This window comes from Eumetopias jubatus, unplaced genomic scaffold (genome assembly GCF_037043125.1).
Source record: "Eumetopias jubatus isolate StellerSeaLion01/CBP00866 unplaced genomic scaffold, mEumJub1_p1.0 scaffold_13, whole genome shotgun sequence".
NCBI lineage: Eukaryota > Metazoa > Chordata > Mammalia > Carnivora > Otariidae > Eumetopias > Eumetopias jubatus.
This window is the reverse complement of record NW_028274819.1, coordinates 103,201,285-103,224,857: the sequence shown is the minus strand read 5'-3', so window position 1 is coordinate 103,224,857 and position 23,573 is coordinate 103,201,285. Positions and strand designations below refer to the sequence as shown.

The 23,573-nt window shown below is 42.8% G+C and overlaps 1 protein-coding gene across 3 annotated transcripts in view; it reads right to left on the bottom strand.

The window, feature by feature from the left end:
• USP28 (ubiquitin specific peptidase 28) overlaps window positions 1-23,573 on the bottom strand; it is a 59,604-nt gene that overhangs the window by 10,007 nt on the left and 26,024 nt on the right. For 2 of the 3 annotated variants that reach the window (XM_088017411.1, XM_028105978.2), the window contains exons 5-16: window positions 22,856-23,015; window positions 17,537-17,623; window positions 16,763-16,900; window positions 15,878-15,951; window positions 14,907-14,986; window positions 13,569-13,717; window positions 11,614-11,741; window positions 8,773-8,868; window positions 5,203-5,382; window positions 3,812-4,032; window positions 2,866-2,936; window positions 1,253-1,481 (exon numbers count right to left, since the gene is read on the bottom strand). In XM_088017411.1, coding sequence (XP_087873537.1) covers window positions 1,253-1,481; window positions 2,866-2,936; window positions 3,812-4,032; window positions 5,203-5,382; window positions 8,773-8,868; window positions 11,614-11,741; window positions 13,569-13,717; window positions 14,907-14,986; window positions 15,878-15,951; window positions 16,763-16,900; window positions 17,537-17,623; window positions 22,856-23,015 — 1,613 coding nt within the window. The remainder of the gene's footprint in view (window positions 1-1,252; window positions 1,482-2,865; window positions 2,937-3,811; window positions 4,033-5,202; window positions 5,383-8,772; window positions 8,869-11,613; window positions 11,742-13,568; window positions 13,718-14,906; window positions 14,987-15,877; window positions 15,952-16,762; window positions 16,901-17,536; window positions 17,624-22,855; window positions 23,016-23,573) is intronic. The other variant, XM_028105979.2, reaches the window with a different exon arrangement.

Here is a 23,573-nt window from a genome sequence, read left to right as displayed (position 1 = left end):
TTACTGCTAAGTGATCACTCTGCCTACCCCCATCCCCCGGCCACACCAGGGGGTCAGAAAGACAACGCACTGCTTGGACAAAATGCCATCTGTGTTTCCTTACTTATTCAGCCCAGTACAGTTTGAATAGGAAAAGAAAAAGCCTTCCACAATCTTAGATGTGAAATGCTGGTCATAAGACCTCTCCCAGAAAGTGCAAAACGAAGAGAGAGAGAATGATGTAAATGGACGACAACATAGAATTTGGAGTCAGAACTGGGTCTGACTCCTGGGTTTGCCATTTATTCCCTGGCTGTATGGAGTGGAGTACCTCGGCCGGCACACGTAGGGAATAACAACTCCTACCCTGTCTTTTAGAGTTATAAGTTATTAGAGAAATAAAGTTTGAAAGCCTGTAGTAAGGAGTAAAGTTCCAATATAAATGATAATGATGATTGCTCTCAGAATTAGTAGTATTATGAGAAGGATGAAATTGTTCAGGCAAAGCCACTTGTAAAATTCAGCTATTCTCAAAGGGTGCAAAAACATGCACAAGGATGTCACTAAAAAAAAAACAACTAGAGACAACATAAAAGTCTATCAATGGGAGGCTGGTTTAATAAATTATATACATATTCCATGCAATGGGATTATGATGCAGTTGTTAAAAAGAATGAGTTGGTTCTGTTTATAAAACTATAGAAATCACTGGGGCGCCTGGGTGGCTCAGTCATTAAGCGTCTGCCTTCGGCTCAGGTCATGATCCCAGGGTCCTGGGATCGAGCCCCGCATCGGGCTCCCTGCTCAGCGGGAAGCCTGCTTCTCCCTCTCCCACTCCCCCTGCTTGTGTTCCCTCTCTCGCTGTGTCTCTATCAAATAAATAAATAAAATCTTAAAAAAAAAAAACTACAGAGATCATTAATACACATGAGTGATGAAAAAATGCAGGATAGAATGGAAAAATATCCCATCTGGAGGAAAAAAATGGGGCAGGGATAGATACTGATTAATAAAATTTAGCATCTGCCCAGAATAATTCCTGAATACTCCCTAAGAAACCTAAGAATGAACACTGCCAAGAATAATGCCAAGCTCCAGGATGGGAGCAGGAAGGGAAACTTATTTTTTTTTAAATTCTCTTTTATACTGTATTTTTAAAATGAAATATTATTTTATAATAAATTCTAAATTTTTTTTCAAAGCTAAAAGAACATTCCCTTCTGTGAGCAGTAGAGATTTTCCCCATCTCTGGCTTCCACTAGGCTATTTTTACCTGCATTGAAGTGCGGTAGCTGGTCGTTAATGTACATCAGACAGTAAGCACTAACATTTCTCAGGCCCCCATAAGAATCTCTTTCAAGTTCTTCCCAGGAAGATTCAGTAACAGAGATGTCATTGTACTTGAGCCAGACTTGTCGGGGTTGATTATAGATATAGGCCCAGTAGTGTCCAGCGTTTGCTTGCCCTTCATGAACAAGAACAGCATGCAAGCGATAAGGCACCTGCAGAGCAGAAAACATATTCCTGAGGCAGATGAAGCAAAGTAAAGGAGACTAAATTTTAGGCTATTAAAATCCAAACTTATGGCCAACTATCAGACATAAGAAAACTGACTATATACATGTGCTTGATATAGGGTTAACAGTCTAACATCTTGACAATTCAATACAAACTAATAAAAACACCGTCTTGGAATCTACCAATTATGTTTCAATTCCTGAATCTTTAAGACCACACATCTGAACAAGATGGCTTCTTCGATGACTCTTTAACCTCCTAAAATCACAAATCTAAAGTCAAACGTAACACAGACCTATTTATCCCTCCCGCCAATTCCAAACTCGGTTTATGGAAAAATAGAAATCACCTTCACCACTCCTGATGAGAAACGTGTACTGCATTTGGGACCTACAGCAAGTTTAGCGGCTCTCTTGTACCATTTAAAGAATCTCTTACCAGATTTTCTCTGGTACCAAATTTCAAGTTAGCACATTTCATCACGAATCAGTCATATGGTCCCTACATTTCTTCTGCCCGGTGACCCATCCACCTATCTGGGGTGAGGACCCTTTTAACTCCATACTTGTTTGTTTCAGCGTTTGAAAAGCATTTGTTTTTTCAATATGGAGAAAACAGAGCAATGCTTCAGGTGTTAAGTAGGTACTGATGATAAGAAGGAAAACTGGTCAGAGAATCAAGTTAAACCTGCATTCGACCACTACCTTGATAGGTTTTTCTGGTGGGGACATTTCTGAAATAATACAGAAGAGCCGAAGAAGAAAACCCAGGATTTCCATGAGACCTGGCAGCAGACGGGACTCTCCTCTGCTAGCCGTGCACACAGAAGCCACTGGGCGCTCGTGCCCCTGACCGCGGCTTCCTCCCCTCTCCGTGCCCACGATGTTATTCCCAACAAAAATTTATGCGGACAGTAAGAACTTCTGCCCTGACCACATTCCCTTCTGCAGTTTTCAGGGAAATAAAGCTTGAAAGCACGCTGCTAAAGCAAAGCATCACCAAGGATGATGATACTTTGGAAAGGGTGGGTAACCAGTCCCTGGTGGGGGTTTCCCCCACCACATGACTTAAAGGACCACTTGATGGGAAATTTTTAATACTGGAGGGCAAATCTTTCTACTGTATGAAAAAATACCATGTGGCAGAATCAAAACAAATCATGTTTTAAATTTTATTGTTAGTAGAAGATACATTCCTTGTTTTGGCCTAAAAATAAACAGAAAAAATACCTATTTCTGTTCTAAGTTTATTCTTATAACTCAGGGAGGTTCCCATTCAGTCTCAAAGAAAACCATCAAATTTTCTTTTTGATCTACATTAGCACATGAGGACATGCCTTGACTACTTTCCCATCAATATCCATTCTACCTGACGAAGGAGAGGGTCACAATACATCTGCTCAATAGTCTGGGTGGTGCTTGCAATACAATTCTTTAAATCTGTTAAAAAAAAAAAAACACAAAAACAAAACTTAGTTAAAATGATGTCATTCCACGCCACACAGGGTGCTTCAGCCAAGCAAAAAGCACTGTTTCTCTGGGTTCTGACGATTTCACTTTTACTCTATGAACCATAAAGGAGTGGAGGCTTTCAAGGCAGCTAGTGCTTTAGGTTATGAAGACCTTCATGGGTCACTTTGGGTGTAAAATGGATATCCCTGAGACAGGACCTGAGAGGAGAAGGCAGAGCAAAAGGCAGGGCAAAATTTCTGTGATAAGAACTTGGGAGGAATCTGGATTTGAGGATTTGATTTGATCTGACTAATGTGATCTGACTGATCTGATTATTTTATGTATTTATTTGGCTCCCTAGATAAAAGGAGAAAGGAAGGCAAGGAGAGAAAGTCTGAGCAACATGACAATGAGGCCAGAGGACCTTTAAAAACAGAAGGCTGAGTAACTCCATTTTACACTGTGTGCATTGCTCCAACACTCTCTGCCTCATTAGCCTTCAGGAAAACCTGCTTCATACAGACAAGACGACAAGACTCAAAAAAGCGGAAATCTACGAGAGCTAAATTTTAAGTCTGGGTCAACTAAAGCCAGAGTTCACATAAGCTACAGGAACAGATACCAGCAGATGCAGAAAAATCCCAGCAGAAGGTAACTGCGAGCATCTAGTGTCCCGAGAGTTCCCAGAAATTTTGAGGAGGGTTTCTAGGAGGGATCTTTCCGCAGTTGTATGATGGGAGGAACTAAAACCACAAAGGCAGTCCCAATTCCCGTGTGCCTGAGGCGTGCCTCTCCACCACCTACGCCTGACATCCGGCAGAAAGGGAAAGAGTCGTTGTCCAACAAGCTTTAAAAGAGCCAACCTTGTATATCTTGTTCGATCTCACTCCTCCACCTCTGAAGACAGGTCTTAACAAAGTTTATCTCCTCGTCTGTGACGGTTCGAGGAGCTGGCTGTGCAGGCATTTCCACTGAAGACCGGGAAGATGCAAGTGGCTTATTCATTGCCTTAGATTTGGGTAGAGAATCTTCAGGAGAAGAAAAGGTACCTTCAACATCCTGAGAAGAGCTTTCTTTACTTGTACTGAAGAAAGATAAAAATCCCATTCACATGATAATTTCCAAAATATGCCTTGGCCTCAATTAATGTGCTTTGTAATGCTAACTGCTATATGTTAAAGTGTTGCTATAATTTAGTGAATATTTACTCTATAAAGGCACTGAGCCAAACCGTGTCTTTATATGCATCATCTCATTTAGTTGCTTCTGAGGCAGATACTATTATCATCCCTAGTTCACCAATTACAAACCTAAGGTTTAGGTAAGTTAAACAACTTACCCAAGCTCGCCCAGCTAGTAAATTATGGGACTTAAACCCAGATCTGTCTGAGTCTATGATTCATACTCTCTAACCACTTCTTTTAAGACGGGACATGAAGGAAGAGTTCAAAGAAGAGAAGACTGGCCTGGAAGAATCAAGGAACTACTACAGAGTTTCCACGATGCAGATGACTGAATAAAATATACAGAAGCAACAAATATGAAGTACAGACTTCTCCCCCAATGGGTTCTAGTGATTGTATTAGCCAGGACACACACAGCAAATCTGATCTGAGCTAAGAGAATATGAGGGCTCATGTGACTTGGCCTCCCGTTCCTTCTCAAGTAAGCCCCTCTCTACTGTCCTCTTCAATGTCTAGCAGTTCTTGAACATGTTTTAATAGTCTACTCATGAATAAATCTTTCCCTGAGGTTGACTTGGTTGAGCATCCTTCTCGGCAAGTGTGAGAGGGAGAGGTTGTGGAAGATCAGGGATTGAGTGGCAGCGAGCTTATAGCTAGTTCAAAACAAGGTAGACTTGGTGGGGCATGAACACCACTGCAGATCGTTCAAAAGGCCCCTGAAATAATCTCACCCATCCTGTGGCCAAGACAAGGGAGTGCCCTGGTGGGAATCGGGAACACTCCCACCCATGTGGGGGCAAACCCTTCCCTTTAAGACCAAAAAGTTGTAGCCCTTGCTCTCTAATGGGGTGAGTCTTTATCAGGTGGGAAGATGGTGCACAGTTCAAATTACACAAAAAATCCCAACATGTACTACCTTTTTTTTTTTCCCTAAGATTTTATTTTTAAGTAATCTCCCCACCCAACACGGGGCTTGAACCTTGAGATCAAGAGTGGCATGCTCCACCGAATGAGCCAGCCAGGTGCCCCGCCCCACAACGTGTACTATTTTAAACATTTGTTTTCATTACCTTTCCTTGGATGCCAGGTCAGAAACTGGGCAGTGTGCTGAAGAAAGTGGTAATGTCATGCGCGCATCGCTTTGAGACGTGGAGCTTTCTGAGACAGGTTTTGTACTAGCAAATTCAATAACGTATTTCAGCATGTCCGGGAGTGGAAACCGAGCTGGGCCTGAGCCATACTTCACGTACCTAAGAGGCAAAGACAACGGTGCTCTACTGGCCAAGTCTGTCTAGTACTTTGTGGCTTGTTGACAAAACATCTGTGACCCTGTAGAGTCCACAGAAAGGCTTATGCCTAAAGGCTATGCAGTATTCGATGTGTCACTCAAACAATCCATAAGGTGAGAATTCTCTACAAAAGTAAAAACTGGTAAGTCTATGTGTTTACACCTGGCAGAAAACATTTCAAATGGGCTCCTAATTGAAGTCATGTCTGTTACGCTTTCTCTTGATATCGTATCACATCGAGGCTCTGGTGAGAAAAGTAAATTCTATTTCTTAAAGGAAAACAGATATATTAGCAATACTCAAATCTGAAAATCATGCTGGTGTACTGGTACCCAAGGGTTTATTCTTTACTACCCTGAAGACCCCTACTTGGAAATTAAGAACAATGAGAGAAAGCTGGAAATGAAAAATAGGTGTTAATAAAGGTCAGGGTTGAAGAAAACTGGCAAATCTTTCTCCTGTAGGGTACTCAGTACCCTATTATTCATGCACTCATTCAACAGCATAGGCCAGACATAAATTATTGAAGATTTCTTTGGGGTTAGTAAATAATAAATATCAATATATAACCAAAATAATTAACAAATTATTTTAATACTATCCAATATTCTGCCTTTACCAGCACATGTGAGACTCAATATAAATATGAACTTTAATGAACTCTGTAATTCACTACAGGGGACAGCATTTAAATAGTACTGGTTTACCAACTAAAATACGAAATAAAGTTTGAACGGTGAAAAATAAATAAATAAATAGTACTGGTTGACTGGCTGGTACAGGTGAACCCTATAATTATGGGGTTCCCTTTACAAAGGGATAGAGAGGCACTTGGAAAGAAAGAAACACGTATAGAACTAGGAAGAAAGAAAATTGTGTCCGTATCAAAAAGGACATTATGAAATGAGAATATCAGTGGGAAATATGCAGTTCAAAGTCAACCACACGTTAGATGGTAGGTAGCAAAGACACTTTATCCTCACTAATTTGAAGAAGTAGAATTAGCAATTAGCCGTGGAGAGTGGCGGCTCTCACTGAAAAGGATGTCAAACATGTCAACTTAGAGGAAGCTTAGGAAACCTTACTCTTCCTTAGATGTATTTTCTTGTCTTTACTTCAGCTACTATCGGCTTATCTAACTAAACTCTACCCACCTTTCAAGACCTAGTTTCCCCATCAAGTCTTCCTCCACATCCTTCCCACCCCCCCAACTCCCCCCTCCCCCGCTGAACTTCTACAGGACAGGACCTGAACCTCGGGTCTATACCACAGACATGGCTAATAGGTCTTCAGAAGCACATAGTGTTTGTTGAAAGAACTAATTTACACATGACTGGCATGGACCAAAGGAAACATTTTCTCACTAGAAATGCAGCACAGATACAATGTGTCACTGGATCTTAAATTTACAACCAGCACTTTAACACTTTAATATATGATACTGATAACAAAACTTCAGGAAAAAATTTCCTCTAAGAAACTTATCTTCGATTTTCTGACATAATCATTGTCCTGTTCTAACTGAATTAATTCCTTTAGACCCACCACTTCATACAAGGCAGCACCTGTATTCGGTTAGTAGAATCTGAGCAAAAGTAGTTTCAAAAAATATGTCTACAGGGGCACCTGGGTGGCTCAGTTGTTGAGCATCTGCCTTCAGCTCAGGTCATGATCCCAGGGTCCTGGGATCGAGCCCCGCATCGGGCTCCCTGCTCCGCGGGAAGCCTGCTTCTCCCTCTCCCACTCCCCCTGCTTGTGTTCCCTCTCTCGCTGTGTCTCTCTCTGTCAAATAAATAAATAAAATCTTAAAAAAAAAAAAAGATGTCTACACTATATGCAAGAAATCTCATTTTTAATATTATATCGAGGTATCTGAGAGAAGAAAGGGTGAACTTTTTGTTTAATGATGAAAGTAATGCACGTGCTGGTAAGAAAATTCAAATACGAAAGAGTGTAAAACAAATCACAAAACTTACCCGCTCACATCTCAGTTCTACTACCTACTGGTATTCACTCACAGTTCCTATATATTTTCCCAGGAGCAGGTCACACTTAGACAAGTGATTTTTTTTTTAAATTACCCAAATAAAATTATCTGAGATTTTAAAAGCTATTTTATTTATTTTAAAGATTGTATTTTTAAGTAATCTCTACACCCGACGTGGGGCTCGAACCTACAACCCTGAGATCAAGAGTCACATGCTCTACTGAGTCAACCAGTCATAAATAAAATACACAAATACATAAATAAAAAATCCACTTTATGTGTTTTTTTAAGTAGTATCATACTACAGAAAATGCTCGTAGACTCTGTTTTAAAATCTAAAGTCAGAACGCCCTGCTGGTTACTGGCAAATTGACTTTTTCTATGTTATAATACATCAGGTATATTTGGTTCTATAAAAACAGTTACATTTTTCCAATCTTACGAAGCCATCGCTAAAACCTTAAAGGTAAAATACAGCTGCAAGTTGAGTCCTGTAAATCACTTCCAGGATGGTATCTGAAGAATCAATCCTCAGCTTAAGTCTATATAACACAAGTAGAGAACTGATCACTGAATACCTTGGATAAGTTCTTCCCAAGTGAGAGACAGGAAGCTGGAGACAGGGACCTATGGGTGGGTGCAGGGTCTACCTTGGGCTGGTATGGAAAGGGTTGCCTCTCAGGGAAATGAACGACCTCGCAATGGAGTGGGTAGAAATGGGGTGGTGGTGAAGTAGATAGAGGGGGGAAAGCCACAGACATTATATGGGATTTCCTTCTGAAATGCTAAATCAATGGGATCGATACATGGACTCCTCCTTAGGAAGTCACGGGGTGATTCCCAAGAAACAGTGGGAAAACGAACGGACAAAAAGGGAAAGATTCCTCAAGAGAGAGGACTTTGTCTGTGTCACAACTGTTCGCCCTTTGAATCACTGAGCACCAGCTCCAGGTTAGAAAAGCACGGTTTTTGTTTTTTATCTTTCCCAGATCCTTAAGAAAACGCTCTCCCAAGATAGGGATTGGAGTACTGTGACCGTTCTCTCTCTCTCGTGTTTGTGAAGATGATGACGAGGGGAGGAGAAAAAGTAAAGGGCTATGAACTCAGAACCTGAGGTCCCTTTGTGCACTGCCAGGGACTGACCGTGTGACCCCGAGTCCCGCCGGTCCTCGGGACGACTACTCGCCATGGATACTCTGGCTCCTCTTACAGACTGCTTCACGCTCGGAGAATTTTCCTTAGCTATTTTATAAAACACACTAGTTAATACTTAAAATCCAAATTAATTTTTAAATTTAAGCAAATTATCTGTTTTTAACGTTCTACTCTTTCACATATCTAAGCACAAAGGGGTCACAACTCACCTTTCCAGTTTTTGCTGCAGAACTTTTATTTCCTCCTTCAACTTTCGAATACACTCTCTCTTACTTCGAATAAGCTCTTTGCTCTTGTACATGTACCTAAGCAAATGATAACACCACAAACACAATTTATATTTAAAAGCATTAATGGCACACAGTGCCAGCAAACCAGGGATACACGGGAACTTCCTCAAGCAGACAACGGGCTTCTATGAAAACATATAGCTAAGATCATACTTAATGGTGAAAGACTGAAAGCTTTCCCCCTAAGATCAGGAATGATGCAAGGAGGTCCACTCTTATCTCTCCTACTAAATGTTTTACTGGAGGCATGGCCAGTGCAAGGAAGGAAGGAAGAAAGGGAGGGAGGGAGGGAGGGGAACGGGGGGGAGGGAGGAGAGGCTTACAAAGGGAAAAGTAAAACTGCTTTTCATTGCAGAGATAATCTGTTATGCAGACATAATTATCTACGTAGAAAGTAGCAAAGAACTTACAAAAATACATCAGAACTAGTAAGTGAGTTTAGTAAAGTCTAAAGATATAAAATCAATTAAAAAAGGGGGGGGAAATCTACTGCATCTCCGCATACTTGTGAATAACAAATGGAAAGCAGAATTTTTTAGAAACCATTAGAACATCAAAAGCATGAATTATTTTGGTATAAATTTCCTCAGATATATGCAAGACCTGTACACTAAAAATTACAAAACAATGTTGAGAGAAATTAATGATTTAAATAAATGGAGCTATACCACGTTCCTGGATTAAAGGACTCAAAATAGTTTCCCCAAACTGATCTACAGATTCAACATAATGCCAATCAAAATCACAATAGTCACTAGGTAGTAACTGACAAGCTTTTTTTTTTTTTTTTTTTTTAAGATTTTACTTATTTGACAGAGAGACACAGCGAGAGAGGGAACACAAGCAGGGGGAGTGGGAGAGGGAGAAGCAGGCTTCCCGCGGAGCAGGGAGCCCGATGCGTGGCACGATCCCAGGATCCTGGGATCATGACCTGAGCTGAAGGCAGATGCCAAACGACTGAGCCACCCAGGCGCCACCTGGCAAGCTAATTCTAATACTTACCTAGAAATGGGAAGGATCAAAATAGCCAAAACAATTTTGAAAAAAAAAGAACAAACTCGGAGGACTTACATGATCTGACGCCAAGTTTTACAATAAAGCCAAAGTAATCAAGACAATGTGTCACTGGCTTAAGATTAGATAATAGATAAAACAGAGATTCCAGAAATAGACCCACAACTACATGCTCAATTTTTGACAAAGGTACCAAGGTAATTCAATGGGGGGAAATGATAATTGGACATCCACATGCCTTCTTTCCCTCCCCTGCAAAAAACAGAAACAAAAACAAAAGCCCTCATCTCATACTATATACAAAAATAAACCCTAATGGGTCATAGACATGAATATATGAATTAAAATTACATAATTTGTGGCCCTGGGTTGGCAAAGATCGCTTAGTTAGAACACAAAAACACAAACTGTAAAAGAGAAACTGATACATTAGACTTCATCAAAACTAAAAACTCACTGTCTCCTAAAGACACTGGTAAGAAAATGGAAGAGACAGCACAGATGGGGACTATGTGGTTCTGTATCCAAAATATATCAAAGAACTCACTCTTACAACTCAGGATGAACACAACCAACCCAATTAAAAAATGGACAAAAGATTTGAAAAAACACTTCACCAAAGAAAATATACAAATGACCATTAATTAAGCTCATGAAAAGAAGCTCAACATCAATAGTTATCAGGGAGATATACGTCAAAAGAAAAATATGATATTCCTACAAACCCGCTAGAATGGCTAAAATTTAAAAGACTGACAATTCCAATTATGGGCAGATTTGGAGCAAATGGAATTCTCATACACTGCTGGTGGGAATGCAAAATCATACAGCCACTTTAGAAAGCAGTCTGGAAATTTCTTATACAATTAAACATACACTTTTCATACAACCCAGGAATCTCACTCCTAGGTGTTTTACCCAGAAGCACTAAAAACCACACCGACACTTTGGGGTGAATGTTCACAGCAGCTTTATTCATAATAGCCTAAAACTGGATACGTCTGAAATATCTGTTGACCGGTTAATGGAAAAAATACTGGAATATCACTACAGTGGGTTATTACTCAATATGGATGAATCCCCAAAACATTATCCTTAGTGTAAGAAGACAACCACAACAGAGTGTGTTCTGAATACTAATATCACTACTGTGACATTCTAGAAATGGCAAAACCATAGGGCCAGAAAACAAGTCAAATGGTTGCTAGGGCCTGGGGTGGGGAAAGAGATTGACTGCAAGGGGTATGCGGGAACCTTCTGGGGGATGGAAATGTGCTATATCGAACTGTGCTGGTGGTTACTTGACTAGAGACATTTGTCAAACCTCATTGGCTCTATACCTAAAGAATGGTTAATATTGTTTCGTGTGTAAACTATACATCAATAAACCAGACTTTAAAAAGATTAAAAATCCTGTAATATAAGTCTATCTAGGAATTTTTTTTTCAGGAATACAAACAGTATTGAGATTAGATGCAACACACTGTGGCCGCTCCACATGCAGGGCTCTCACCTGAAGCCTAGCTACTCAAGCTGTGGTCCCGAGATGAAATGCATCATCAGCATCACCCTGAGAGCTTCTCAGAAATGCCAACTCTTGGGCCCCAACCTAGAGCCAGTGAATCCAGTGACTCCACATTTGCATATTATCAAGAGCCCCAGGCAATTCCTATGCACAATACCCTTAGCAAATGCTCCCTACTCCTTCTGTAATACACTAAGAAGACACTCAATCACAGAACTCACCTGTCCATATAAATGATCTGAGGAAATTCCAGCTTATTGTGAATTTTCTCTGGCTGACCAAGGGACTGATTGAACTCGAATCTTGAGAGTTCAAAGGTCAACACTGGAGGTAGCTTTGTAAACCAACGCTATGTCAGAAGCAGAAATATGAAAGAGAGAAGTTAATTTCAGGAAATAGCAAAAGCCAGATTTAAAGCATCCCTCATCAAACTTTCTTCTTCTGGTGTAGAATTTATACTCAAATCCAATTGACCCTAGAGGTTTTTTTTTTTTATCCCAAACACTAAAATGACCACTTAGCATCGTGCCCTCTCAGAGAACGTGGTTAAACATTCCTCAAGACTCCAAATTTACAAGCCAGTCAACAACATTTCATTTGACTATTAACCTCAGAAATACCCACCCTTAAGTAGGTGAGCTGCACCAAGAATCCTCACCATTTACTAAGTCATCAGTAGTCAAAACAGGGTCAAAAGCTGAAGAGAATGGCTAGCCTAACCAAAGAATCAGAAATTATGACCTAAGCAGCATATAATTAAGGAGCTAATTATCTCCATGAATCAGCTCAGAAGACTAATATGTGTACATATATACTATTTATTTACAGCCTATTCACCATAATGTGAATCCTCTTCATTTTTAAAATAAGAAACTTGAAAGATTCTCATGATTATGAGTGCTCAAGTTTCTGAGAAAATCCCTGAATTCTAAGACTTCATAGATGTCTCATAAGGGACCCAGTCAAATCAACCTAGGATGTTACGTTGAGCTTCAAGAGAAGAAAGCACTGACTTATAAAAAAAGATCTCAACTGTTCCTGATCACAGATGAGGAAGAGCTAAACCAGGAGAGGCATTTCTGTTCAATTCACCTCTATGCCAGAGGTCTGCAAGAATAGCTTTAAGACGTTCCCTTTACCAAAGGAGCAAACAGCTGAGTTCCCTTTCCCTGTTGGCATGAGGTGAATCCAGAGAGCCTGTCTGACTGCCCCAGGCTTAATCTAAATAAGCATGATGATTTTCTTTTCTTTTTTTTCTATCTATAGCGTTCCCATTCTTGAATAAAGGTCTCCAGAGGTCTAAGTAGCTGGTGAACATCCCTTCTCTTTCGTAGAGCATGCATCAGCTGTGCACAGATGGGACAGATGTCCCATCCTGCCTCCCAGCCAGGAGTCCGCACTGTCCTTGGAAAGCCAGGGGGGCACCGGCTCTCTCCCAGTGCTCATGCTGCCCAACAGCTCATGCACTGCAACACGGCTCGTGTCAGGCTCCCGAGTGTAATTCAAAAAAGCTCTGCTTTCTCCGACAGTAATTACTGAGTTGGACTCACATAAGCCCACAGTTTTGTTTCAAAATGTATGATAAAGGAGAACAAGCCAAGTTGTGTGGTAGTGACAGTTATGTTCCAAATTCACTAATTCTTAACCCAACTGGAATCCTGAGGCATTAATTAATAACCCTTGCTCTCCCGCTAACTTCCCCCTTTCCTTCCGACCCACAAAAATAAATGAACGTTAAATTTGAAAAATTTTAAAAGCAAAGGCAGAATTTACCACGAAGAACAGTAAATATTATAATAGGGAAAATATTCTAAATGGCATACCATAGGAGTTAATCACTGTACTTTTACCCTCCGAAAATATGGAGGCAGTGGGTTCTCCCTACTGGTACAGGTAGGCTTCAACAGAAAAAGAGAAACTTGATCATACTTAAAACATCAGAAGCAGCATACAACCTTTATATGATTAACTCAAATTCATACTTTCAGCAAAGAATTTATTTATCAAACACTAAGACTGACTAACGCATATCAACTCATGAGAGACCTTCAGACTAGTTCAACATCTGTTATGTGTAAAGTTATTTAATATCTGATGGGAAGACAGTTTGCCAAAAAGCTCAGTTCTACTTAACTGGTTTTGTCACTGGCACAGCAAATAAAAATATCCAACTTACCTCTTGCCCGTACTTCACCGAATGATCGGAAGGAAGCAGCTCAATGTCACCCTCCACCATGGCCCCTTCCAAACATTCGTCTAAGTTGCGATAACCATTTACCTGAAGGGGATACTGGCCGAAGGTCTCATTGTTACAAAAGGGCTTTCCTAGGCAAAGAAACAGATGGCTTTTTTAAAGACATCACTAGTATTATCTGAAGCCTTTTTTCTGGCACGACAGAGACAGCATCTTCTTAATTCAGCAACTTGCTGAGAACTGTCAGAAGCATACTTAAGCCTGTAGGGCAACTTCCAACGAATCAGTGGATCCAGGCACCGATCATGAGCGACTGCTACCATCACAAAAAGAAAGATGAGCAGACATTATGTGCCTCCTGATCAGAGACTATCCCATCTCTTGTGAAATAGTCTTGCCAAGAAAAGCCTTACCTGAATCTGGTCAAGCTTTAGATCCAACTACCAATTTATAAAAGAGGAGTAGAGAGGAACGTGAAATCATGGATATGCAAGCAGCAAAATTTCAGACTTTGGGGAATCTCAGAGAACAAACCACCTGGTTTCTTAAAAAATAACATTTCAAGGAAAAAAGAGACTGGGGGGGGATAGTGTACAGATTTTGATAGGAGACTTGAAAGATATACAACTATATAAATGACCCACATTTAGATCCTGATTAAAACAAACTGTAAAAATAAAAACAACACCCATCCCCCCAATATATAAAATTATAAAACAACTTGGAAATCTGAACACTGACTAGATATTTGACATTGAATGCTACTTTTTTGGAGTGAATAGTGGTATTGTATTGTTTTACAGAGAATACCAGAAGGGTAAGAGAAGAAAGGAGTTAGGAAATGTCTGGCCATGAACTAAAGGTTGCTGAGTTCCTGGGGGTTTTTAGACTGCTCTATCTGGATGATAAAAATTCTCCACAGTGAACAAAAAATTAAAATTACACATCCAACATGCAGCTTAGATAAGCCTCTAAAGCGGAGAAGTATTTTTGGCAGTCCAACTCAACAAAACCTTTTGAGATTAGGTATTACATTGGAAAAAAACAACACAGAGAAAATTAAGTAGCATCACCGTGTCTGACATTAATACTAGATTTGGGCCATGCGAATATTATACAATTTCATCTAACAATGGTAAACACTGTGCCCATTTTACAGATGAAGAGACTGAGGATCCAGGTACTCACACAGTTTGTCCATGTTACACACATACTAAGAGGTAGAATCAATATTCAGACCTGGAAATGCCTGACTTGAAAGCCTTTTCGACTAATACAGATACAGTCACAAGTCTAGAACTAAGACAGCAGAGAATTTACCTTCACGAACCCCTTCAGTGAGGAAAGTACCGTAGAAGAGCTGCACCATTGGATTTTCAGATTTGTTCCTGGGATTGCTGCTTTAAAAAAAAAGAAAAGAAAACAGTACCCTATCATTTGGATCAGATAAGCACCACACTAAACCTAACCGTCATTCAAAAGCAAAAATAGTACATTTTCATAGATCTCCGAAGAGCTAGGCATTGTCCAAAATTAGTAATGGGCTGGTTCAGTTTAAATACTCATTGAGCAAATATACAGGCATGATCCCTGGCTGTGAGGAGCTGAGGGAGAGTCCTACGTACCGAAAAATACATGTATCTGTACACATTCAATATATACATCTATAGCCAGCAACAGATGTATACAAATTCTAGAATAGGACAGAAGCAAGCATCAACCCTCTTGTGCAGTTTTGCAAATAAACACAAAAGTTTTCCCAGTGGCACAACAGAAACGGACAAGTCCACCTTAAATAAAGTGTTACTATGTAAGGTGCTATATGCAAAGCTGTCTTATGATATATGTGTTTCTTTTACTTAGAGTTAAAACAATGTAGAAAATTTCTCAGCATCTGTATTCGAAAGGGGATACTGTATTCTTTGCCCTGAATTTCACTTCTGAAATTCATTTCAGTGACTGCAGTGACTAAATTTGATTTACCACATTGACATCTAGGATTGATTTGTCCTTTTTAATACATTCTGTAGCACAGGCCATGACTTTAACGAAGTTCAGAGTTACGGCCTGACTTTCAGCAAAAGGTGGCAGGCTGAGATGATTATCTGCATCTTCAGAGAGAAAAACCAAAGGCAAGGAGGATACAGAGTGACAAGTATCTGAGTGGGTTACCCCATGAAGTTTGGCAAAACCCAGCAATTTCTACTTGAGAAGAGTAACTTCCCCCCATCATAGTTCTCGCTGGACCACTGCGAGTAGGAATTCGGGACAAACAAATCCTCAACACTCACTTAACATTCACAGCTAGCTGGAATGCGTCCTCTAGCCAATCCAGGAGCTTGTGTGTGAATTCACTCACATCTTGCTACAAGAGAGGCACAAATTGCATAAGAGTTAGACCCAACACTACACTCAGGGAAATGAAAATCTGCCCTTATCCCGCCAACGATTAAGACTGTATGACTATGGAAGGATTTGTTTATTAAGGACAAATAGCAGGAAGAGACGAGGAACCCTGGACCCCAGGCACTGCAGAAACAGAAGGCAGCCGCTGACTAGCTCGTGGCTAGGAGGGAACTGGAGCGCCATCACTTCGAGCCACATCTATTTGTAACAAATGGGGAACAAACAGAATCTTCCAGGTAGGTCTTAAAAAAAGAAAAAGAAAAAAAAGGTCCACAGAACAGACTCTAGTCCTCTAGAACAATATGAGATCTGAATGGAGAAAAGAGACTTTTATGAAATGTTTTGAGAATTTTGTAGAACCGTAGGACCTTTAGAGAAACAAAGAGAAAATTTAATTTTACGAGACAGGTGCTATCCTACTGCTAACAGCTTTGTTTTGTAACAGAAGGTAGGGAAAGGAAAGCACTAATGTCTAGAAGCGAAAGATTGCTCGGAAAAGCTGCTCAACAGGATTTTTATCCGGGCCATCCCAAGGCACAGGTGCAGACAGAGGGCTTTACTTTTGTCAGCAACCCTTTGCTGTGATGCACCAAGTTATTTTCAACCACCTCTCTACTCCAACAGCCCCTGTGTACTCCTAGTCCTGTGCAGTCACGTTCAGAGCTTACTGCACTGCTGACCCGAAGCCACATCACAAGAACAGCAACGAGGCATGGCTTTAAACGTCGCAGAACTGGAGGGAAAACACAAGAATAACGGGCTTCCCGTACCTGCTGTTCCTCAGGTGATCGGAATGCTCCCTTTAAGAGATCCAGGGCTGCTGAAGGGTCTACAAATTTGCGATTAGATCCCATCATCAGAGCAAACAAATACTGAAGCTCTTGCATAAACACAATATTTCTCTTTTCCTGTAGAGACAGCAACGTGTCAGCAGCACACAACGAGACAGCAACCTAGATCTAGATCAGTGAGGACTCAAACCATCTCACAGGTCCTCTGATAAGGTCTGTGTGGGGGATTACCTTCAACTAAAGCTGTCTGTGTGGAAGCCAGGAAGGGAATATTGTAGGAAAGGCAAAAACGTTTATCTTCTGAAGCTGCTGCCCTCCCTCCTAGAAGGAAAATGCACCCCCAAGGTGAAATCCTGGCAAGGGTTAGATCGCTGGCAGGAGGCCACATCCTTGGGCAAGAGCCGAGTACAGAACCTTCTGGAAGGTGCACGCCTCCAGCATCAGCACAGGATGCCACACACACTTTCTGTGATTCAGAATTTCTGAATCTCCCTCCCAGAGGCAGAAAAGCGGAGGCCGTCAGGATGACTCGCCACTTTCTGGAAACTGTTTTTCTAATTTTATTCCTACTTAACTTTACATTTTTGCAAACCCCTGTTTCATGTCACAAAGGAAAAAAGCCACTTGGGAATGAAAACAAATACTAGCACAGCCAAAGGACATCACAGCTGTCAGCCTTGGCCAGAATTTAAAAGCCTCTGGGATGAGAGGGACCAAGCAAGCGGGAGTGAGGACTTCTCCACACCAACTTACCGTGTGACTCGGACAGTTTTCGAGCACATTCTGTGGTAGACTATAGCTGAGGACGAGTCTTCGAAATTCAGGCAGTTGAAAGAGAGACTGAAAGAAAGAACGAGACTCGTAGCCTTTCTTTCAAATTAACTGCAGCAGGAACGGTATTTCTTTTACCTTGAAAGTACGTGTGACTGTAACCTGCTATTTCTACCTCTATCCTGTCCGAGGGAATGACGGCTACGGTACAAACGAAGCTGACGGAATATTAATTCTTTTGGGAAAAACCCAGAAACAACATCATGGCTGACAAGAGAGACGGATTAAATAACGTATAGTACGTGTATACGACAGATCGTTATGTAGTCATTGAAATCAAGTTGTAAAAAAAAAGTGTTTTCGTAAAATGGACTAGTACACAGCACTGAAAGTGAGTTCCCGAGAGCTACAGGATCAACATGGAGGAATCTCAGAGCTATATTCTGTGTGGAAGAAAGTTCCAGAAAAACAGAGTATTAAAGTGTTCATAGTAAGTTTAATTATATACAAAACAACACGGCATTGGTCTAGGGACACTTGCAGGGGGGTTTTATCTGCGGGGAAGGGAGGCTGTGACTGACTGGGACGGGCAGGGCAGGGACCCAGGGAGCTGTACCATTTCTTTCCAAAGCTGGGCAGTGAGCGCAGCAACGTGGGCTACTCTCCATTCCTCGTCACGAGAACTGTGTTTAAAAAACAATTTTAACAGCAGGAATCTCTCTGGCTTACTTGTAAATCATACATAATCCCACTATATCTTTTGAAGGTGAATGTTTTTAAAAAACCCTTGTATGAATACAGCTCTTCATCCCAACACACTCCTCAGAGGAAAACCCCTCAGGAAAAGCCCCTCGGACCTCCTGGATGCCCCGGCGAGTACACTGTCCTCCTCAGGAAAGACCCAGATGAAAAACTCTGGAAGCAACATCCTGGCTAGACAATAGGCCTCTGGCTTCCCTCCCACTCTCCCAACCCAACTGGGATGCCACCAACAGGGTGAGCACACAACCAGGCGGTGCCTTTTTTTTTTTTTTTTAAGATTTTGTTTATTTATTTATGTATGTAGGTATGTATGTATGTGAGACAGACAGAGAGAGAGAGAGAGAGAGAGAGAGAAACAGCACGAGAGGGGAGAGGGTCAGAGGGAGAAGCAGACTCCCCGCTGAGCCAGGAGCCCAACACGGGACTCGATCCCAGAACTCCGGGATCATGACCTGAGCCGAAGGCAGTCGCTTAACTGACTGAGCCACCCTGGGCGCCCTCCACGGCACCTCTGCAGTCCCACTGTTGCATCAACATTCCATGCGGAGCCAGAGTGAGACTGCTCTGCCCTCTACTCAACCTGCTCTCTTCCCTTTCCACCTCACCGGTCCCCTCCTGCTGTGTCATTCGCGCTCTGCTGACTATGCCGTCACACGTCCCCGAAATTCTGCTCTGCCATGAGAAAACTGGCTTTACACTCCACTCTAACCCCTCTCCTTCAACCAAATCTGGCTTTCCCCCAAGACGCCGCCATTCTTAAAACCCCTCGGCGTGTGAGCTGGTGACATTTCCCAATCCAGTATCCCTAGGACCCTCTAGCATCTGCTTCTTCTCCTGTGTCACTTAATTACATCCCCCTCCTCTACTCATAACGTTTAGAACTTTGGAAGAACCTTCGAATCCTGTCTCTTTCTTAACCATTCACAACCAATGAGGAAGAGGTCGCTTGGACTCTGCCTCTGGGGTGCTCCCTAGAACCCCCTCCTCCCTCCCATCCCTATCAAGTGTCCTCCTTGGTCTCTCCTCACTGCTCACCTGGGTCACTGCTCAGGGTCTCTCTGCCTCCAGGGCCTCCCCTATACCAATTCACCTGCCACACGGGGTTCCTCTGTCTTCCTAACAGGACTAAAATAAAGCTCCTGATTCATGGACACCTGCCATAGGATAACAGCTCTTCTTCCTCTCCCAAGTCCTGTCCACACCCAACCCAAGAGGACATCCTGTTAGCTCTGCCCTCTGAATAAATTAAGAATCCAACCTCTTTGCCGCTTCCCTGGCTACTAGCCAGGTCCAGGCCACTGTCACCTGTCCCGTGGACAACTGCAGCAGCCCCCTGCAGTGTTCCCTCCGCCTGTTCCTCACCACCCCCATTCTGCTCTCCTCACATCAGCCATAGTGAGCCTTTTAAGATTCGGGTCAGGGTTCACCACGCCTCTGCTTAGAACCTGCAGTGACTCCCCAGCCTCACCTCCAGTGACTCTCCCCTCTGCTCCCAGTGTCTCAGCCCCTCGGACCTCCTGGACGCCCCGGGGAGTACACTGAGCCCACTCCCACCTAGGGGCCCTTGCTCTGGGGTTCCCCCACCTGGAATGTTCTCCCCAGAAGCTGCCTGGCTCACTCCCTCGCCTTGCACGTATCTGGCACCTGCTCCAACCTTATCCCCTGGGCGAGGAGGACTTAACCTACCATAGTTTATACTGCGCCCTGCTCCAATCTCTCCTGCAGCAATTCTGGTCTCCCTGCCCTGATCTTGTGTCTATCACACCGATCACAACGTAACATGTCACATAAACTTAGCTACTTAATTAACTAGTTACTTTTGCAGTTTATTGTCTTGCCTCACAAAAATTTAAGTTCCATGAGGGTAAAGCCCCGTCTTGGCTCTGTTCATTCCCTTATCAAGGGCCTAGAACAGGGCTAGACATGCAGGGGGTGTTCCACTAACGTTTGCTGAGGGAACACAAGCACATCCACCCAGCCCAGGGACCCTTGGCTTTACGAGCATCCTATCTCGAGTAACGCATTCCTCCATTCCATCTCTACACCCACATCTGAGGTCACAACCAGGATATGTCAAGTCCTGAAACGAAGCCAATTCTCAGGCCACAAATTCAGAAAAGCCTGCTCCTGAACCATAACCTGTCTTCTGGCGTTCTTGATCCAAGTCCCCCGCAGGACATCTGTTCTTTGACTTCACCAAGGACCCGAGCAAATGGACGCTTCCTGTTTTCCCCTAACCACCAGCCCCTCCCTGTCTTCATTCCTCCCTCTCTCTAGCTTTGATTCCATGGTCTTTAACCATCCTTCACTAAATCCTCAACTTTCATCGAACCCAGCAAACCCTCCAACCTAAATAAATTTCATTTTCCACTAAAGAGTCTCAGAGCGCTGCTAAGAAAAACTCCTGATAAAAAACAGGCCATACTGACATCACTGCACATTTAAGGTCAACACCCTCAAGTAGACCTTCCAATTTGTAGAAATCCTACTACAGTGTCCTGGTGCCAACTGGTTTCCCACTGTCCGCGGTGACCCCCCCCCTTTAACACCTGATGGATGCCGTCCCCTCTCCTCGGCCTCAGAAAATGGCTGCTCACGTCACAGAGAGGATGATCGGAAATTACTTCAACTGTAATCTGCATCCATCATGTCTTCCTTGCCCTCTCCCCTACTATTCTCCTGCCCGTTTCCTACTCAGGACCAATCCCTACCTCCAGGCTCCACATCCTGTCTTCTCAGGCTTCCTCAGAAACTTTTCTCAGTGATGCCCTTGGCTTCTTTCAACATCCCCACAGGTGTGAAGGCTGAGGAGGGTGTGAAGGCACGGAGGGTGCTCAACCTCTCTCCCCCTCTCTCTCTGAAAGGACTGACTGATGTCCCTCACTCCACATTCCTTCCGACATGCTATTCTCAACACAGATGCTCGTCATCTTCTTAAAGCGGAAGTAGGATCACCTCACTTCTCTGCTCTAAACCTCCCAATACTTTCCCATCTCACAGACAATCCCTAAGTTCTCACCACACCCAGCTCCCCCACCTCACCTCCACTACCTTTTGACCTCGTCACAGTCTGTTCCCTACCCTCGAGTTCTGCCCTCTTCCTGTTTCTCAACACATTAAGCAAGCTCCTGAACCTGGGTCTTTTTACTGGCTCTTCCCTGCCTGCTGCCCTTTCTGTAACTACAGGGCACCTTCCGTCCCCTCTCTCAGGCCTCTGCTCAAACGCCCACCGTATCAGAAAGGCCTCCTTCCCCGACCCGTTCCTCCCGCCCTCACTCATGTTTATGGCACTTGGCCCCACCTGATACATATTTTACTGTCTGTCCCGCTCTTTTCAAAGGGAACTCTGAGAGTAACGGCTTCGATGTATTCGCTGCCATTTCCCTGGTGCGAACACAGCGTCAGGCACACAGTAGCGGAATGAACCTGGGTCCTATGTGTGGAAAGGGAGGCCTCCATTTCCGGCTGAGCAGCTGGGTAGATGTAAAATACCACGAAGGAGAAGACTGGCGGGGCAGGATCCAGTGCTGCACTGTGGCATGACAAGTTTAAGGTGCCTGGGAGGTACTTCTAGAAAGGCAACCCTCTCTCTAGGGTAATTCATCCACTCCCTTGGCTTTATCACCCTCTATTTGCTACTGATTCCCAGAGATGCATCTGTAGCCCAGATCTTTTTAACAAACTACAGGTTCATGTCGTTAACTGCCTACATGTTTCTTCATGTGGCATCTTAAACTCAGCGTGGGTAAAACTGAACTGAGATCCCACTCTTCACACACACCCAAACATTCTTCTTTTAGCGTCAAATGGCACTATCACCCACCTGGTTCCTCAAGCTAGAAACCTTGGAGTCTTTCTCAACTCTCCACCCTATATCCAACTGCTCCACCACATCCTGTAGATCCGATCTCCTACGCAGCTCTAGAATGCTTGTACTCTCCTTCCAAGGCTTATGTAGCTTCTCTATTCCAGGCCGCCATCACTTCCTGCCTGAATATCTCTGACCGCCTCCCCACTGATGATTTCTCCTTACTAACTCTGGCTCTGCTCCAACACGTGATGCAGGAAATGCTGATCCAAAACACCTATTCAACATCTTTGCAACCCTATTCGCAACCACAGGATATTTTGTTTTTAGTACTGCCCAATCTGGACACCAGAGCATCTAAATCCAAACACAGGAAAGCAACCAAAACACAATAACGCCATGGGGAAAATAAAACACCCCAGTCTTATGTATCTGTTTCCATTTTTTAAAAGCTATGTTTCTCACATTTCAGTTGAACAAATTACAAAGTTGTTCCCAGAAGACACAGTTGTCTCAAAAAATATCATACCTGAGGGGCACCTGGGTGGCTCAGTCAGTTAAGCGTCTGACTTTGGCTCAGGTCATGATCTCATGGTCCTGGGATTGAGCCCCGAGACAGGCTCCCTGCTCCATGAGGAATCTGCTTCTCCCTCAGCCTGTCGCTCCCCCTGCTTGTCTTCTCTTTCTCTCTTTCAAATAAATAAATAAAATCTTTTTAAAAAATATCATACCTGAATAACAGCACTAAACCAACACGTATTGCCAACATTCTTCAGCCCAACGGGCCACCCATCGACTCTCCTCCAGTCGTTAGGATTGGGATTTTCTCCCCAGACTTCACAGCGTTTTCTCTTGGAGCGTTTCGTTTCTGCAGAGGCTGCCTCGTGCATCCTGTATGGTGCCGACACACCACAAATCCAGAAAGGAAAAAGTTAAGGAGCAATGTATTATATATGGAGAATGCTGGTAATCTTTCACAGATAATCCAAAATGCCAGATGAGCTATTTACTGGGTCATCGCTGGCTATACAGTAATTATAAAATTATAATGCAAGTGTAAAGTAAGATTTAGACATAGATGTTAATCCTTCCATCAGAGATTATTACTTACAAGGTCCATGATGGAACTGAGCTGACGCTCAAGCCTATTTATGGCTACAGTATTACAAGTTTTAGATTTCAACAACAGTGCCCTATCTCAGACCTTGCCATTGAAAAAGGCAAGAGAGACACTCTGCTAACGATAAGAGCCTTTCAACGGCCTAGCACACAAAACCTGGCCCTATGTTTCCCTGAAAGAAAACAACTCATTCTCAAAACAAGAATAAACGTGTCCGGAAACTGACCAGCCACCACTGGAACTGGATGTTTACGAGCAATACTAATCACCAAATTAGCACCAATTCAAAAAAGATATCCCTGGTCACTCCTAAGACAGGGTAGTTGAGT